Source organism: Phodopus roborovskii, unplaced genomic scaffold (genome assembly GCF_943737965.1).
Source record: "Phodopus roborovskii unplaced genomic scaffold, PHOROB, whole genome shotgun sequence".
Taxonomy (NCBI): Eukaryota; Metazoa; Chordata; class Mammalia; order Rodentia; family Cricetidae; genus Phodopus; species Phodopus roborovskii.
In genome coordinates this window covers 1,205,502-1,224,254 of record NW_026126598.1, presented here as the reverse complement: position 1 = coordinate 1,224,254, position 18,753 = coordinate 1,205,502, and the positions used below count along the sequence as shown (strand labels likewise).

Sequence of the window (18,753 nt, the reverse complement as noted above, 5' to 3'; positions counted from 1 at the left end):
GTTCTTGTAGGTGTGGGTGTATAGTAAGGAAAGGGCACAGAAGGAGGCAGGGGCAGGATGCAGCCAGGGGGAATTGCGTGGAGTTCAGGCTGTGGGCATGTTTTACTAAAGGAGGCAGGGGCAGGATGCAGCCAGGGGGAATTGCGTGGAGTTCAGGCTGTGGGCATGTTTTACTAAAGGAGGCAGGGGCAGGATGCAGCCAGGGGGAATTGCGTGGAGTTCAGGCTGTGGGCATGTTTTACTAAAGGAGGCAGGGGCAGGATGCAGCCAGGGGGAATTGCGTGGAGTTCAGGCTGTGGGCATGTTTTACTAAAGGAGGCAGGGGCAGGATGCAGCCAGGGGGAATTGCGTGGAGTTCAGGCGTGGGCATGTTTTACTACTGGCCTCAAAGATTCCCATCTGTGCAGTGGGTTGTGATTGCAACGTGAGCAGTCATTCTGTAGCAAAGCAGCAGGCTCAGTGTCTACAGTCTAGAAGCCACCGGAGACCTCTGGGGAGGTAGTGGGTGGGTCCCTGTTCCATCTGTGGCCTCTCCATGCCCCTCCATCAGGCTGTGTAAGGTCTATACCTTGGACAGAGGAAGCCATTGCATGGAGGACACAGACCATTGGTGCAGCTTCTGACCCATGCTGGGTCCCATGACCGCCCGCTGCCCTTGCTGTGCTTTGAACCTCCATTCTCCCATGTGGGTGGACCTGCCTTGTGGGTCCTTGCTGAGGGAGCCTATGGTGTCTTTAGCACTCAGCCCACCCTTGTTCCTTGCAAGGCAGATATTTCTCCAATTTGTATCTGCCGCCACTGTGGATACTGTGTGTATGCCTGGGTAAATGACCCAGGGTTCGTGGGTATCTGACATCTCAGGCCAGCTTCTTCTGTTCCACCTTGGTGACCCGCTGCAGGCCAGTGGGGGAGAGATCACTGGCTCCCAGTTGTAACTGGGCCCTGCAGAGGCTGTGTGTCTGCCTGTGCCTGCCACTTGCTGCCCACAGCTTCCCAGTCTTGATTTGTTTTGGCCTTTTGGTCCAGGGAAAAGGTTAGCACTAGAGCTGTGGGTTTCCATGGTGGTCTAGATGCCAAGCCAACCCTAAGCATCCCTCAGATAAACTTGCTTTGCCTAGAATGGGGCCTGGCCTGGTCCCCACAACTGAGCCCTATAGCAGTTTCAGCCTTTTTCCTGGCCAGGTCCTCTGTTTCCCTGTGTCCTTGATTACTCAGCCAATGGGCAGCAAATGGGTGTTAATGGGTGTTAGTGCGGCAGGCTCTGGGGTTGAGAGTGCATGGTCTGGGTTCTGGCTGGTGACAGTAGCCCCGTGCCATCCTGTCACCCACTCCATCCATCTCTGATACATTTCTTTCTTCCCCTGCAGCCTCTGTATAACCAGCCGTCCGACACACGCCAGTACCATGAAAACATCAAAATGTGAGTCACTGCTACGGCGGACCAGCCCAGTCCTGGGGATCGGGAGGCAGTCTGGGTGGGAGTCTCCGGCTGAGCCAAGCCCAGGCTGGGCTCAGAGCAGGCCTGGAGCAGAGGGAGTGGCAGGTTGGGAACAGACATGGCAGGAGGCCATGGTGTCAGGAGGCAGGCTGGGCAGAGGGGAGTGTTACCTGTGGCCTGCTGTGTAGCACACTCGGTGTCCAAAGCAGCAGTAAGCACTATTCAGGAGGTTTCATGGGCCATGTCTCTATGATGGGCCCTTCCCCAAGTGAAGGCAGGGAGGAGATAACGCCTCGTAGGTGCCATACAGTTGGTGCAGCAGGGATGCCGGGCTACGCTGGAGTCTGGCTGCTGCCCTTATGCTGGGGGAGTTGGAACTACTGGAAGGTGGCCTGCTTCCTGCGATGCTTTTATAGGAGCAGCTCCCACCAGTGGGCTGTGGAGGAGACGTTTCTCATCATCCGGAAACTGAAAGGCAGAAGGGCCTGGCACACATGGGTGGCGTATTAGGTGTGGGGAAGACTGAAGGGGAGGGTGTTAGGGATGGTTGGAATAGTCAAGTTTGCCACTGTGGGCATGCACGGGTATTGGCTGGTGGCCTCGGGGTGGGGCTCGGTGGGCTCAATAGATGGTGATGCAGTGCTCTGGACAGTGTCCCGGTTCTCAAGTGTCACTGATACTAGGCTCTGAAGGTCCCTGTGGCTTCCGGAGTTGTGTGTGATCACACCCACACCCTCTTGTGTCCCCCGAGGATCTTCCTTGTGTACTGACCCTGTGGGCCCTGCTGGCACTGCAGTGTTTGGCCCAGCTGCTGCCATGACTGCCTTTGTTGGCTGTGGTCCCTTCATTGCCCAGGGCTTCTCCTTCGGGGCCTGCCCAGCTGGCTGGTCTCCATGGGGGGGGGGGCGCTGCAGAAGAAGGATGGTGACAGGCCATTGTAGGAGCTCGTCACAGTCGCCTTGGGGCACAGGGGGGCATGTGCCACCAAGCCTAGCTACTGAGACATTTGGTTATTCCCTCCCTCCCTCCCTCCTTCCCTTCATCCCTCCGCCATTCATTTACTTATTAACACATTCATTCATTTATTCACTCATTCATTCATTCACCCACCCACTGGTGTCACCTGCCCTCACCCCCCCCCCCGGAGTCTGAATAATATGGGCCTATTCTCTGCTCACCCGAGGTTTGCCCAGCCCTAGCCTTCATGTCCTGACACTTCTGGGGTGGTTTCTTATATGTTCTGGGACAAGGCCTGAGTGGGTGGCCCTGGCTAGCCTGGAACCTCCCGAGTTCTGGGATTCCAGGATGTGCTGGCGAATGTCAATGTCATATACTAGGCCAGTGGATTTTTTTTTTTTTTAAACCATATACCTTTTAGCACTTAAAGTAAGTGATGTTCATAGGGAGAGACATGGAGTATTCCAGGTTATAGGAACAGCCATGGATCCAAGCCATAGAGGTGTGTGTCCTGGGCAGTACAGGGGACATTGGCCATAGTGAAGCTGGGACTCCACTTACCAGGATGGAAATGGAATAGGTTATATTGATGGCCTATGAATCTGTGAGACCCTGGATGTGTCTGGGCATGGTGGCCTAGGCCTGTGGGCCCAGGGCTCTGAAGGCTGAGGTAGGAGTTTGGTGAATGACAGGTAGCCAGGGCTACCAAGTAAGACCCCAGTGGGATATGTAAAGACACAAAGAAGGCGGAGAAGGGAGGTGCTTGAGTCTACACTGGTTGGAAAGACCACCCAGCCACACAATTCTGGCTACTAAGTCATAAATACAGTGCTAAGGGAGTGAGCTTACCTAAATAAAGTCAGCTTTCAGTTTAGCAAGTTCATATGCCAGTCCGTTAGGAGTTGCCTAGCTTACCTAAATAAAGTCAGCTTTCAGTTTAGCAAGTTCATATGCCAGTCCGTTAGGAGTTGCCTTATGCCTAGAGCACTAGGGCCTGTTGTAGGCACCATTAGCATCGTGGCTACTGTTGCCCATTTCAGTGTTGTACTGTTAAATGCATGTAGTCTTTCGCTGTGAAGAAGTCCTGAGAAGCATAAGTGGAGTCATAGAAGAGTGGGGAAGGGACTGTGGCCGCAGACCTGGGGCAGGATGTGCCGGCTGAAGACTGAGCAGCTGCTGGGCCGTGTGGAACATCCCAGGCAGATGGGACCAGCAGTGCAAAGGTCCTGGGGCTGTGCTGAGCTGCTTGAGATTGCAGACTGCTGCAGCCACAGGCAGGATCTGTCAGGCCCAGGAGGGTGCTTCTTGTCCTTCCGGCTTGGTCACCATCTGCATAGACGTGGCCTTTATTGTGGGACGTGCAGTGCTGGGAGTTTATCTTCAGGTTCACTCTATTGACCACTGGGAGAAAGGGCCTGGGACACTGTGGGAAAAAGCCTTGAAGAGCTATGGGTGATGAGGTGTGGAGGTTTAGGGCATGGGGTCCCCGATTCTCAGCCCAGGATTGGGCAGTATGTGATAAGGAAAAGCCACCTCCTGAAAGGTAAAACGATGCCAGCGCTCACTGGGGACCAAGAGACTTCCGCTGGGGCCCTTGGCTCCTTTGACTCCATCCCTGCTACCCAGGTATGGCCTAAGGTTGAGTCTGAGGGACAGTGAAGCCTGGGGCTTGGACACAGGGATCCTGGCATCTGTTTTGCTTTTGTTTTGTTTTTTGTTGAGACAGGGTTTCTCTGTGTAGCCCTGGTTGCCCTGTGATTCACTCTGTAGATCAGGCTGGCCTTGAACTCAGAGCTCCTCCTGCCTCTACCTCCAGAGTGCTGGGACTAAAGGCATGTGCCACCACTGCCCAGCCACTTTTTTAAAAACAGCTTTTGGACAGGGTGTGCCTTTACTTGGTCACTCAGCCTTGGTCTGAGTGCAACATCACTCACAGGGATCTTGGTGTTTGTTCCTTTCTTCCTGGTCAAGGACCCTTCTTGTCTTCCCTGCCCCTTGCATGGGGGCTGGACTGTCCCAGTAGCGCTTAGCCCCGGGTGGGCACAGTGAGCAGGGTGGGGTGCCGTCCAATCTCTGAAGGTATGGCTGGTTTCCACTGGCCTGAGACTCTTCTCAGAGGGGCACTGGGTAGCGTGCCCCATGACACAGTAAGGCTCAGGCCCTGGAAGCTGCTTGGAAGGCAGTAACGGATGGACGTGACCCAGGTGAAGTGTCAGGAGCTCCCAGGCCTGAGGGGATAAGGCTCTTCTTGAGGCCTGGGGGCCTTTGGGGCTACTGCCTAATTGGGTAAGAAAGAGTCAGAATGCTTAGCTCCCTAGGGGTGGGGGGGGTCACTAGGGGAAATGAGAATCGCTGAAGGAGGAGCCAGGACCTTTGGGGTCACATGGCTGCAGAGACTCAGTTCTGACGAAGTGGACTGAGTGGTATCAGGTTAGAGGTGTGCCTGTGATCCCAGTACCCAGGAGGCCGAGGAGGGGTGAGACTGAGGCTAGCCTGGGCTGCCTAGTAGCAAGAGTCAGACCGACAAACAAGCAAACCCTGCTTAAAACAGTGTTGTCAGAGCTGATGGTGGAGGTGGTGGGTGCCTCCTCACCAGGAGGAGGTATGCAACCCAAGAGTGTCAGATTGGTGTCTTTGGCTTGGCATGTGGCAGGCACGAGACTGGGCCGTCACTTGCTACTTGGATCTGCATTGTGACTGTTGCAGAACAGGGCTTCTGTCTCACCATCTGTAAGGTGGGACAGCCCTGAGGCCACTGAGTTCACACCCCACCCACGTTGACAGCTGTACCCAGTATGTGGGAGGGGTGTTGGGTTTTGTTGTTGTTGTTGTTCTGAGCTCCTGACCATAGAAACAGTTATCCCTCATTCATTCCTCATTCATCAAACATGCCTCTGTATGTCTGGTCCTCGCCAGGCACTGTCTGTCTGGTAGACGGCTGTGAATGGGCCCCCACTTCAAATGGGGAGACGGGCAAGCTCGGTACTCATGTGGAGTGTGACAGCTGTGACAAGGACAGTGAGATTGATCCAGGGGTTGGTGGGGAGTTCCGCCACCCAGGGAGCAGAGCCATCACCGCTCCTTGGCTGTCTGCTATAATTGCTGAGGTGGGAAGTCTCCCTTCCCTGGGGACCTGGCCCCTGTCATTTTAATTTCTCTGCCTGCATGCCTGGCCATGACTTTCAAGTTAATTTCATGCTTGGCTTCCTGGTGTGGGTGATTTCAGGCCTGTGGAGGTCATTTGTGCTCCGCTCCCCTCCTCTGCCTTGCCGTGGAAAGTGTCGGTAGCTGCCAAGCTAATGCCAGGGAACCTGCCACCTACCTGGGCTGGGAGTCTGGCCTTAGGGGCTTGGACCTCTTAAATTGCCAACTGAGGGAAGGCGGCCCCCAGGGCATGCTAGAGGAGGGCAGTGCTGGAGGCCACCGGACACTGCAGAACCAAAAGGAGTGGCCAGTGGCTGGATGGCAGACAAGTCTTAGAGCACAAGATGGGGCTGCGCAGCCATCACCCAGCCTGGGTTAGCAGCCTCCTGGTGTTCCAAAGTTCCTGTGCCTATTTAGTCCCTGCCAGGAGGCAGCCTTGGCCCCCAGGTTTTTCAGCCCTAGAAGGCTCCTCTCTCCCTCGTATCCTAGGCCTGCCATCTCATTTGTGGGATGAGCAGGAAACCTTGATCAGGTCCTAGGTTATTGGGAATGTGTCTCTGGTCTCACTCTGGAGATTCAGAGGTACCAAAAACTTTGTCCAGGCTCACACAGCCAAGCCTTTGAGAGATTCAATCCACAAACAGCCCTGCTCTGGCAACCTCGGACAGTCACTTTTTTGCCCACCAATAGGCTTGTCTTGTTTCCTTTCTACAGTAGGCATGGGCTTTCTAACATCCTGCGCCCCAGCTTGACCTGGCATGTGTGGGGCTCTATCTTACTGTTCCCTGGCACAGATGATATCAGACCTTCCCTGGACCTCTTCTCTTCCTGTCAAGCCCTGAAGCCCAGCTCCCCTCAATGCCCTTTGCTCAAATTCATGACTGTGGCTAGTAGGCTAGCTGATTCCATGGACCTTTCACAGAAAGCCCTCGCCTTGTCTCCTCCGAAGTTTCTATTTCTTGTGTACAGTGCAGTAGGATTGGTGGTAGCTTTGTTCTTCCAATAGGAGAATGGGAGGGGGCTGCATACTCCCTTCCCCCACCTCTGGCCCCCTTTACCCTTGCTGCCCCTCACCCTCCTCAAACTCTATACAGTGGAGATAATTGAAGTTTGATTCTTCTGCCTCCATCTCCCAGATGTTGAGATGACGTGTGGACTACCGCTCCTGTTTTTATGTGGTGCTGGGGATGTACTTGCTAGGCTAGCCCTCTGTTCAAGCCACATCTGGGGTCACAGGCATGGGACCTCTAGGCTCTCACTCCAGGGTGGATTGGGAACATGCTGGCAATGTGGGGAAAAGTGATGTAGCTCTGAGCCCAGGTTGGAGAGGGCGGCAAGTTCAGGAGTGTGACAGTCCCCGAGGCCTGTCAGTGTCTCTCACGGTACCCAGAGGTTGGTTGCAGCACCTAGCTCTGTGGAGTAGGGCTGTGGGGAGTAGGGGCGGTACTGAGGTCTCTGTTGCTCGGTGGTGGGTGAGTGGATGGAGTCCTGTGTCTGACCGCTGCCACACTTTGCCTCAGGATGTCTGTTCCCTCTTTGCAGTCTGAACTCTCCTGCCTGCCCGTGTCTCTTTTTCTACCCTCCACCTCCATTCCCCAAGTCTCTGTCCATTCTGAGGTAAACCTCTGCTGGCTTCCTCTGTTTCCCTCTCCCGGTGTCTGTCCCCACGTCTCCGCCCTTTTCTCTCCTCCTCTCAGCGTCCTCCACCCCTTTCCTCAGTAGTACTTGCAGGACCTTGCGGGGCCTGTGTGCTCGAGCCGCTTGCTCTGTGCTGAGTGGAGCCTCGCTGTCGGTCCTGAGCTGGGGACCCTCAGTGCCTTTAGCCGCTCATAGGCCAGGGGGCCCAGGGGCTGAACTTTGTTTGTTGGCACCTGTGGCTGTGCTCGGCCGGATGAGGATGGTGCAGGTTGGCAAGTGTTGAGGCTGAAGGGATTGGGGGGAGGGTACTGGGAGCTCTGTGAGGCAAAGTGCTCTGGGGAAGGTGGGGGAGTGGACTCCCGTCTGACTGAGGACCAGCTGAGAACTACCATCTCTGACCCCTGTCTGTGCTCCCCAGAAACCAGGCGATGCGGAAGAAGCTGATCCTGTACTTCAAGCGGAGGAACCACGCGCGCAAGCAGTGGGTAAGTCCTGTTCTGTCTCCTCCACGCCATATGAAAGCAGTGTGTGAGCCTCATACTGTCCCCTCAGTACCACTTACAAGCAAGTGGGTGAGCCCTGTCCTGTTCTGTCTTCCATGCCATGTGAAAACAGTGTATTCGTCCTGTTTTGTCCCCTCAACACCATGAGCAGGCAGTATGTGAGTCCAGCTTGCAATCTGGCCTTCTCTAAGCCCATTCCCACTCCTTCTCTTCCATTGGTGGTGGGCCTTGTGCTCCCATAGCCAGTGGAAGTCAGGGCCTCTTCAGGCCATGCTAGCCAGACCCCAGAGGTCCCTGTTGGCTCTGCAGCTGTTGGAATAGATGTCTGGGTCATGAAAGAATGCTGTAGATGAGCCATAGAGGCGGCAGCTGCTGTGCTGATTGGGGCTTAGGGTGGGGCTCCTAACCCCCTTTCATAGTCCTTGGGAGAGGGGAGCCACTGAAGCCAAGAAGGGGGCCTTGAATTCACTCTAAAAGGCCCCTCATGGGCTTTTGTGCCCAGGGAGGTTTTAGGGAGTGATGGAGGTGGGAGGGCCTTGAGAAATGAGCCTCCCCATTCCTCAGCCAGGTCCAGGCTTCGGAAGAAGCAGCCATTGGAAAGCAGCAAGGCCCCCAGTCTGTGGTGGTGGGTGGTGGTCCTGCTTCCTGAAGTGAGTGAGCAGTGTGAGGGACTCCGAGCAGCTGCACTTTGACCCACAGGGGACCAGGGCTAAGGGATGGAGGCCAGGTCTCTGTCGTCACCTCAGCTGTTAGGGTGGGACGACACCGTATCATCATCCCTGCTTGCACGGTGCCAGAACTGTGCAGCTAAGAAGTTTGTGGGGGCCACCGTCAGGAGTGGTTCAGTCAGGACCTCCCTCCATGTCTTCAGCTCCCTGCGTCACAATGTCCTCACAGTGTTTGCACAGTGGTCCTGAGGCTAGGGAACACTGCCCTTCCTGGGCTCTGCATGCAGGTTCTGGTTAGGCTCAAATCCATGCCAGTTCTGAACCAGCGTTAGGCTTTGGCTGATGTCATCCATTCCTCTCAAGCCCGGGCTGATGGGAGATAGTAGGGATAGCAAGGCTGGTGAGCCGAGGAGAACAGAGAGGACAGGCGGGGTGAGGGCAGGCCTCACAGGATATGCTCTCCTGAACCCGACCCTTTCTGGGCCATGTCAGATGGGCCACAAGGTGGTCCCCGCCTCCTTTCTTGATCAGACTGGCCTGGTACTACTGGTACTACTGGTACTGGTATGGCAGGCCTATTCAATGCTGCCTAGAGCCTGCAGGTATGTAGTAAACAGTAGGTGACAACTAAAGTGCTACTTACCTTGAAGTGGGGTGATGACGCTTAAATCTGAACTGTAGGGAAGAGATTGAGGTCAGTGACCAGTTAGGTGCCTTCAGCTGCAGTCGCTGAGAGCCTACTGTGTGTGTGGCTCCTAGTTGCGTGGCCACAGGCTTTGGGACGGGGTTTTATGCACAGCTTTGCACCCCAGCAGTTTCCCCCTCAGTAAGTAGTGTGTAGTCAGTCCCATGAGCTGGGTTTGTCTTCCCAGCCACGTATTTCAGGCTGGGACAGAGTTTAGGTCATTTGCCCCATGCCCCACGGCTGAGAAGTAGTAAGGTCTGGATTGGCACCTGGCTGCCTGGTTCCTGTGTCAGTGTTCAGACCCACCTGGGTAAGCAGCTCTTGCCCTGAATTCTGGGGCAGAAAATGAGGTTTCAGATAAGCCCAGGAGGGGAAGAGGTCCTGGGCAGCAGAGGAGGAGTGGCCATGTCGAGATACAAAGGAGCAAGAAAGGGCAAGCTAATCAAATGCAGATCTTTGCTGAGTGAGGACATGGCAGGTACAAAGGACCTGGGGCAGGAGCCAGCCCAAGGCATTCTTTGAGGACTGTTGAGGTTCGTTCATGGTAAACGTGCTGTTAGTGTAGAACATGTACACTGCCAGGCTTCTCAGCCATAGAGGAAGATGGTAATGACGAGAAACCCCACACCCTGTGACCAGGCTGGTCAGCTCCACGATCACCATGCATGGACCACAGGCCCTTGCTGCTGCTGGGTGAGGAGAAAGCAGGCATGGAGGTCCGCTCAACCCCCTATAATCCTACCATCCCATCCTGCCACCCCTATGTGCCACCCACTGAGCTTCCAGCTTATCTGATGTTCCATGTGGGAGGGAGGTCCCTGCAGCTCCTGGAAGGAGCCAGTGAAGTGGAGGAGAATTTGGGGGTGGGCTTGAGACCATAAAGAAATTCTCCAGGACTCTGGCTATGGAGGGCGGGGAACTAGTTTGTAGAGATGAGGGGGAACCAGAGAAGAGCCTCATTGCTTCCTGAAGGGTCAAGTGTGCTGGAGACCGAGGCTGAGAGACAAGAGGTCTGCCTCTCTCCCTGGCCACGCCCCTCTCCCTGTGAGCAGTGTCCTGCTGTCCCTGGACAGTGGCAGGCAATGGATCCTGGCCCCTCTGGGATTAAGTACACACACCACCCAATAGATGCAGACACAGACTATAGCAGGACACATTGTGGTTGGACCTGGAAAAGGACTGTCTCGTGTGGACAGAGCCACCTCCTGGGGAGCTGCTTGGGGGCTTTGTGCCGTTGCCTGGGGCCGTGGCACATGCGGGATATTCCTGAGGTCTTGGGGCCCTGTGGTTTATCTGCAAGGTGTGATGTCAGCTCTGGTGTCCCCTGCTGTCTCCACCCTGTGGTCTCAGGGGTATTCTCCCCCTGGAACCTCTGGGTGGGAGCCAAGAGGGCTGGGCTGGACTGGTGGTGTCCACCCCTCTTCCCTCAGCGGGGGGCCCACACACCCCGGGCTCTTGTTGAGCCACAGGCACAAGGGTGCTCTGGGTCAGAGGTTAAGCACACTGTGGCGTGTCGGGACATAAGAACATATCTGGGTGCTATATGACCATGTCTCTCATGTGCTCCTGTGGCTTCTAGAGGTGGGGTTTTGAAACGGCTTTTGCTCTGGCTGGTTGGGAGATACGCAGTAGGCAGCTTGCTGGTTAGATAGGGAGGGAGACTTCCTCATCCTGCAGAGGAGGGCAGAACCTTCTTTCCAATGTCTGCTAGGGCTTGGGTTCTTAGGTTTGGGGAGTGTGGCCACGCCAAAGACTCGGGGCAAGGCACTGCCTAGAAAGCAGATGCTTCCTGGGGACGCCTTTCCTGGGCCATAAAGAGCTCTCCCCAGAGCCATGCTGCCCGGGACAACTTCCTGAAGTGGTGGGACCTGGCTCGATCTGCTGTGCATTGTCTATGGTAGCCAGTGTGAGCAGAGGGCATGAGCCCCCAGCCTCCCTATCCAGGGCTGTTTCTCATTTGGTTGTGAGATTGAGAGAATAACTTGGTGGGGCTGGTGGCTTCCAAGTCTAATGAGGCCCGACAGAGGAGACCCGGCTCTGGGGAAGGAGTAGCCATAGCATCCATGGGCACCTATGGCTTCCCAGGGGCCAGGAAGGAGCTCTGACTGTGACAGAGTGAGTCTGTGCATCTGTCTGTCCCCCGTGTGTCCCTGTGAGTACGGTAGGCAGTCTCTGGCCCTCACCAGCATGCCCCCCTCTGGCCATGCTCCCTCAGGAACAGCGCTTCTGCCAGCGCTATGACCAGCTCATGGAGGCGTGGGAAAAGAAGGTGGAGCGCATCGAGAACAATCCGCGGAGGAGGGCCAAGGAGAGCAAGGTGCGGGAGTACTACGAGAAACAGTTCCCGGAGATCCGCAAGCAGCGGGAGCTGCAGGAGCGCATGCAGAAGTAAGGGCTCCACAGAGGATGGTGCATGCAGGGGTGAGGTGAAGAGATGAGTCCGTTTAGAGAGAACGCACGTGGGGCAAACGAATGCAGAAGTGAGGGCACAGGAGTGAGCCTGAGGAAGAGAATACACACAAGGGCCAGTGCATGTGGAGGCGAGTGCTGTGCTGGCCCATGTGGGCCTCTGGTGGCCTGTGTCACACAGTGGCATCACTGGGCTTCATACTTACAGCTAGGGACACTTAGCACCTGCTGGGCCCAGATACTCATGAGTGTCTTCCCTACTGTCCTCACTCCTTCTGTCGCCACCCCAGACTGCTGAGTGAGACTCAGGAGGGGCCCAGGGGGCCACTTCTTCTAGCTCCTAGGTGGGTACCTGTCCCCACTGTGGCCACAAGCACAGAGACCTGGCCAGGCTAAGTAGGTGTAGTCACCTGTACTTGCAGGCTCATCAGACTTGTCTCACAGACCTACAGCATCATGGGTTTCAGGAGCTGACCTGAGGCCCAGAGACCTGCGCCTGGTCCTCAGGCTGGAGGCAGCGCTGGGCTCCTGGTGGGTCTCTGTCCCTTGTCAGAGTAGATAACGGGAGATGGCCTCTACACCATAGCCTCGGGGGTTGGCATTCCTGAGGGGCTCCCCAGCCTCCAGGTCTCTAAGCCTTTGATCAGATGTGAGAGTAGGAGGCCTAGTCCTAACCTCCCCATCACCCACACCCACCCTCTAGAATGTCCTGCTCCACGGACCTGGCCTAGCCTATCAGTAGGATGACTGACCCTGACTGTGTCCCTCTGGTCTCCAGCAGGGTGGGCCAGCGAGGCAGTGGGCTCTCCATGTCAGCTGCCCGTAGTGAACACGAGGTTTCCGAGATCATTGATGGCTTATCCGAGCAGGAGGTGAGTGCACTGTGATGCCATCGACATTGCTTCTGCATGTCCGTCTTCGTGTCCCTTACACATGTTCCATGCCATAGCAGGCAGGTGCCGGCAGGAAAGGAAGCCGCCCTTCCTTTCCCGAAAGGAAATTTTCAGTCCACAGGCTGGTGGTAGATATGTGTCAGGAACCAGTGTGGGACATTGTGGGCCACCAGCAGCCAGTGTCCCTGCCAGGCCATGCCTATTCCCCAAAGTGTAGAGTTGACAGGGATACGAGCAAACTGTGGAAGGTAGCCTGGCAGAATAGAGCTAAGGAAGTTCACTGGCTTGCAGCCTCTGGTGCCATAAGGGACATCAGGAATCTGGGGTGGGGGACAGGGATGGTAGGTCCCCCCCCACACACTCTTCTCCCACAGCCATGTTTCATGCTCTCTGCTGGCTGACCTTGGCAGAACTGTCAGGTGAGGCCATCAGTGAGATCAGGTGGGGCCAGCTGAGGACTGTCCTATGGGAGTCTGCCTTCTAGCCTGTTATCCCTTTGGTCCTCTCTGGGGCACAGTGCCAGTATTGGTTACCCCACCTGTAGTCACCACCCCAGCCAGAGAAGGCCATGAAGCAGAGAAGATGCTCTCATTTCTAGTGGGCCAGGTGTCCAGTATGACGTTTATCCTCATGGCCAGCACTACAGCATGACCCAGAATGCCATGTGCCGGGACCCAGAATGCCATGTGCCGGGACCCTTGCTCCCTTCCCAGAGGCTCTGCTTGCAGGTAGAGGTGGACAGACCACCCCATCCCTTTGAGCCCCTAAGATGGGGTGCTGCACCTTTGGGGCTGTGGAGGGACCATTAGAGCATGTACCTGGTATGGCTGCTTAAGTTGTCTCCTTGTACTTGGTGATAGCCCAAAGCACCTAGCAGCCTAACCAGCTCGGGGCCTGCACCCCACTGCAATGTAACGTCCCCAGATGCCTGGCCTTGAAGATGCCATAGCTCTGCTGGAAAATCTTCCCTCCTCTTGTGGACAGAAAGCGGAACTTGAAAAGCCACTAGCTGTAGCTGTGGGGCTGTCTTTGCTGGCGAACATGTAGCTGAGTTCAATACTTGTCCCACCAATGTGGCGGCTTCACCAGCATCTCTAGGATGCAGACGTGGCTTTCATTTCCTGTGGAAGAAGGAAGAAGGTGGATTTGTCCACCAACACATTGGACCCTTCCCTGGGTCCTAGCCACATGAGGGTTCTGCTGCTGCCTCCTCTTGGGGGAGCATTTAGTAGAGCAAAGCTGGAGTACAGTCTGAGTCAGAATCAGAAAGTGCTGGTCAGGAGACACTCAGCATTACCCTAACATGGACGAGCAAGGCAGCCACAGAAGGATAGGACAGGCCTCATCCCCAGGGGATGATGGAAAGTCCTGGTTGTGAGGGCTAGGCAGGAAGGTTCTTTGTATGCCCTCTGCTGTGCCCTGGATTCCTGGCGCTGACCCAGACATGCGCCATCCTGTGAGTGTGTGGAGCTGGGCTGGGCTGTGCCCTGTTGCTGCCCTCACAGTGTTTTATTACACTGCCTTCGTGGCTATGAGATTCATGGCCTCTCCTGCTGCAGACGAGGCCTCATGCTCTGTATTCAATTTACAGCTCTACCTTCCTGCCATCCTACGCCTCTAAATCCTCGCCAGCACCCGCCACTGCTGACTTTTAATTCATCATCTCAAACTCCCCCCGCCCCCAAGGAATGTCCGAGGGCCAGGACACCTGCCCCTCACCTGCTAGGCCCTGCACTTGCCCTCTGACCCCACCCTCTGCTCTGCTGCAGAACCTGGAGAAGCAGATGCGTCAGCTGGCTGTGATCCCACCCATGTTATATGATGCAGACCAGCAGAGGATCAAGTTCATCAACATGAACGGGCTCATGGATGACCCTATGAAGGTGTACAAGGACCGACAGGTTACCAACATGTGGAGTGAACAGGAAAGGGACACCTTCCGTGAGAAGTGAGTGTCCTCCACGGCTGCCCGGGATCCTTGCACGTGTCTTCTCTGTTCTCACACCCTAGTCACAGGGACAGTTTGTCCAGAGCTCTCCCTGCTCTAGTGGTACACTGGGGTCCTCAGCCTCTATCCCTGTCTCCATCTCCATGGGAATGACTCTGTCTCTGTCTCCTCTTAGGTAATGGATTTGTACCTTCTTGTTCCCCACAGCATTGAGCCAGTCAGTTCCCCCCACATAGGTTAGGCGAAGGCACCTAACAGGGACCACACCTGCGTGTGGTAGAGGTGGGTGCAGCTGTCCAGCTGAGATTGAGAGACCATGTGGGGAAGCCAGGGCAGGAACAGGGCGTGGTAAAGGTGAAGCTCAGCTGGGTGTGGTGGCGCACACCTTTAATCCCAGCACTAGGGAGGCAGAGGCAGGTGGATCTCTGAGCGAGGCCAGCCTGGTCTACTGTCTCAAGAAAACCAAAAAACCAAACCAAAGCAAAACAAAACTCCGGGGAAACTTCTGGGTGACAGTTTCAGGGAGGTGAGGGAGGAGCTCCTGAGTTGTGGTGTCTAGGCAGAAAGAGATGTCCTTTTATGGGGGGGGGGGTAGGAGGAGCGGTGGGTTTATGTTATTTGGTACAGTATCCTGCAAATACTCCACCTAGAAGCAAAACCCCTTTCCTCAGAGAAAGTAGAAAGAGAGCAGGACTGATGCCCACATGTTGCCCAGGAAGGGCCTGTTGGGAGCGAGGTTCTTACGTAGCAGGCATCCATTGAACAGAGTGGCTGACCTGCTTTCCCTGCAGAGAGGCCCTTGTCTGCCCCACAATTTTTTCTTATGCCTGGTGGGGGAACAATTATCTAGGGTCAGGCTGTACCTGCCCTTTGAAGGGAGCTGGACAACAGTCTGGCCCCACCCCAGATCACAGACAAAGCTTGGTGGCTGGCTGCACAGGGCTTGGACACAAGTGATAGTCTTCAGAAGAGCCTTTGGCCCTGGGAACACAAACCATCCTTAGAGGGATGTAAAGTGAGTCCCACGTCCCCAGCACAGGGCAGCAGGGGATATACCCTGAGGAGATGTTCCCACAGGCAGCTCAGGCCAGGGGCTCCTGTCCTCTGTCTCTTTGTGGCTTATATCTTGGACTCCTGTTCTCTGTTTGGTATGTTGTATGACATGGCCCAGGACAGTGGTCAGAGCACAGTCAAGGGTCCTGAAGTGGCTGAGGCCCAGATCCCCTGGTGGCCCAAGCACTTTGGGAGTGTTTTGTATGGATGGACCTTCCTGGGGATTTGCATTGTTCTTAAGGTGTGGTGATTTATTCTAGTAATCCCATAACTGATATCTACTGGTGTATCTTCTGTCTATGCAAGGCGCAGCCTCACTAAGTGGGTTTTTGAAGGGTCCTGGTCTCGGCGCCTTATTTGCCCAAGTGCCAGTGGCAAGTGTGCCACCACTTAACCGGCAGCATGACCCTGCACAAGCCAGCCTCAATTTCCTCTTGTGTAAAATGGGCATGGCCATATAGTATCCCATGGGGGCTTCATGGCAGAGCAGCCCAACAGAGTCTGGGCTCTAATGGGAACCAACCTGGTACTGGTGGTGTCACTTCTGTCCCAGGAGATCTTAGGAGCTCCAACACAGAAAGCACGGGACACCCTGTCCCTTCTGTGAAAGGGTGATGATTTGTATAGACCTATGTGCTCCCATGTTTATCACAGGGTCAACCACAGTCGTTACTCAGTGCTATTTAGGAGACCTTAGCACAGGAACGCCAAATATGGTTTCCACAGGCCCAGGTGATGTGTGTGCGTGCGCAAGTGTGCATGTCTATGTATGTGTAAAACTTCTGTTGCCTGGTTGTTGTTTGTTTGTTTTGTTTTTTGGTGATAGTTGCCTTGTTTTTAAGACAGAGTTTCATAGCCCAGGCTAGTCTCCGACCCATTGTCTAACTAGGGCTCCACCCCTCTGCCTCAGCCTTCTGAATGCCTGGATCACAGGCATGAGCCATTGTGGCCTGCCTTTCAGTTAGGGCAGCTTTGTGCAGCACAGGCCAGCTTTGAACTCTGGAACTTCTTGCCTCAGCCCATAGAACTGGTGATCTAGGCATGTACTGCTACAGGTGACTTCCTTTTGGAGCCTTAATGGCTTGGGATTAGTTGAACCGTAGATGTAGAAGTGCACACATGTGTCCTTGCAGCGGCATGAAGTGCCCAGTGCCAGGCTCACCCAGGGCCTCATGTGTGCCTACCTCTGAGAACAGGCTACCTCTGAGCCACATGATTGAATTGTTTTCTTTTATACTTTTGAGATGAAGTCTCACCTAATTACCCTGTTTAGTTTGGAACTCACTGTAGCCCACTCTGGCTGTCCACCTGCCTCAGCCTCTTGAATTGCTATGCTACCAGTTGCATCATCAAACCTGGCTCTACCTGTCTATAGTGAACTGGAGCTGGGGAGAGGGACAAGTGTCCTGAAGTGTCTCTGCTTAGCTTCCTGGTGTCCTGGGGCCCATTACTTCCCCGGGGAAACCCTGTAGAAGGGATAGGGGCAGGGCAAGAGTAGGTGCCCCAGGCTTGCCTGCCACCTGGGAGGGCAGGGCCCTGGCAGGGTAGCCCGCCATCCTGCCGCCCTACTTCCATGGCTTCCTTGGGAAGAGCTAAGAGGCCCTTCCGGATTCCCCGGTGTCTGGCGGGGGGAACGGGAGGGGCCTCTGGCCTGCCGCCCAGCCACCTGGAGGCCAGGCGGGGCAGCCCAACACAGACTAGGCTCTGGTGGGAACTGGCCTGGTACTTCTGGCATCCTTTCTGCCCCAGGAGATACCGGGGTGGTGGCAAGTTGTTGGAGACAAGGGGACAGGCCCAGTGACTCCACTCAGCACCCCTTGGGGTGTGAGCAGGCCTTGACCCTATCCCCACCCCCAAGGCTGCCTGGCTGCCTGGCCCTGACATTTCAGCTGGCCGGCTTTCCCAGTAATACTCAGCCTTCGCAGGAAGCTGGTGGCTTGGCGCCAGTTCCCGCCACCCCCTGCGGCTCCAGCCACTTTTGGCTTTTCCTGGGCATCCGAGGCTCTGCTCCAGTACTCGGGAGGCCTTATCGCCTGGCTGGCCTGGCCTCATCCAGGCAGGCTTGGCATAGGCTGGACTAGGCCGGGCCAGGCCAGGCCCAGCTTCTCAGACCCATCTGGAGAAAGACACAAAAGCAGATCTGGGTGGGGGGGGGGGACCCCACTGGCAAGCTGAATGCCGTGTCCTCATTTTTCCTGGAAGCCTGCGGCAAGACAAACAAATGTATTTTCAAAGGCATTACAGCCAGTGAGTCACTCAGAGGAACGCCCTGGACCCTGGTCCCTGCCCCGCAGCCCTTCCCACGCCCTGAAGATCTGCTAGTGGGGCGGCGCCCGCCAAGCCAGGCCGGGGTGGCAGGCGTCCGGGCACTCTCAGCTTTTGGTTGTCTTGTGGGGCCTCCCTCAGCCTTGGTCTGGCCTCAGTGCCCGTCTTTCTCCTCCCTCAGGTTCATGCAGCACCCTAAGAACTTTGGCCTGATCGCCTCATTCCTGGAGAGAAAGGTGAGTGTCCATTCCTGGCTGGCAGTACTGGGCACTAGACCAGCTTGCCATCCATTCCCCAGGGCTGGTCTCTGTGCCGGGTGGAGTGCCTGCCCCTCCTGTCTCCTTGGCCAGTTCCATCTTTTTCTTGCCTCCGCCTCCTTCCTCAGGGGAAAAACCATGCAGGCCCCACCCGGGATGGGGAGGAGCCTCAGGCTTCAATCCCAGGCGGCCCAGGAAAGCTATGGGGACTGGCATCACATAGCTGCTTGCCCAGCACACTGGGGTGGGCGCCAGTTCTGAGAGTTTTGCCACGCTCCAACTGAGGTCTTGTGGCCAGGTATGGCCTGCATCCAGGACTGTGTGTGGAGTGACCTCCCGAGTCCAGGTCATGGGTATTGTGGGCTTCCTGACACTTCTAATACTACTTCCGGTGTGTGGCCAACATGTCTCTATCATTCTGAGTAAGCCTGCATGCAGAATTGATGTTTGAACTCCACCTGTCCCCTAAAACTGAACCTGGAGCACTCTGTTCTAGCTCTGCCTCCTGTTGGCAAGGAGTCACATTGTCACCAGAGGGCAGTTATCTGGCCTTTACTCACATACTAGGCTGGCTGACAGCACGTGAACAGCTATTGGTGTAGGCATGTGTCAGTGCTGGCTTTGTGCTGGAGTTGCTTCTGTGGACCCAGCACCTCAGACTACGATGGCCCACTCTTGAGGGCTGCAATTTGTGTTTAGTCCCTCAACAGGGGGATGTCCACCAGCCACCAACCTGGCTGGCTGGCCCCCCTGCCCTGAGTCCCAGGTATGCCGGCAGCTGGTGGGAGGTGAAACACAGGATCCAGAGAGCTATTTTCAAAGACAATGATCATTCCTTACATCTGTCGTGGGGCCTGGTATGTTCTGGGACCCTTTAGGATCCAGGACCTGAAGA

General features: G+C 55.6%; 1 protein-coding gene across 22 annotated transcripts in view; it reads left to right on the top strand.

Annotated features, from left to right (window-relative positions):
• Window positions 1-18,753, top strand: part of Ncor2 (nuclear receptor corepressor 2) — a 160,327-nt gene that overhangs the window by 76,103 nt on the left and 65,471 nt on the right. For 19 of the 22 annotated variants that reach the window (XM_051204936.1, XM_051204928.1, XM_051204926.1 and 16 more), the window contains 6 exons: window positions 1,368-1,420; window positions 7,596-7,662; window positions 11,249-11,421; window positions 12,221-12,314; window positions 14,105-14,283; window positions 17,783-17,837. In XM_051204936.1, the coding sequence (XP_051060893.1) occupies window positions 1,368-1,420; window positions 7,596-7,662; window positions 11,249-11,421; window positions 12,221-12,314; window positions 14,105-14,283; window positions 17,783-17,837 (621 nt within the window). The remainder of the gene's footprint in view (window positions 1-1,367; window positions 1,421-7,595; window positions 7,663-11,248; window positions 11,422-12,220; window positions 12,315-14,104; window positions 14,284-17,782; window positions 17,838-18,753) is intronic. The other 3 variants (XM_051204924.1, XM_051204942.1, XM_051204939.1) reach the window with 1 other exon arrangement.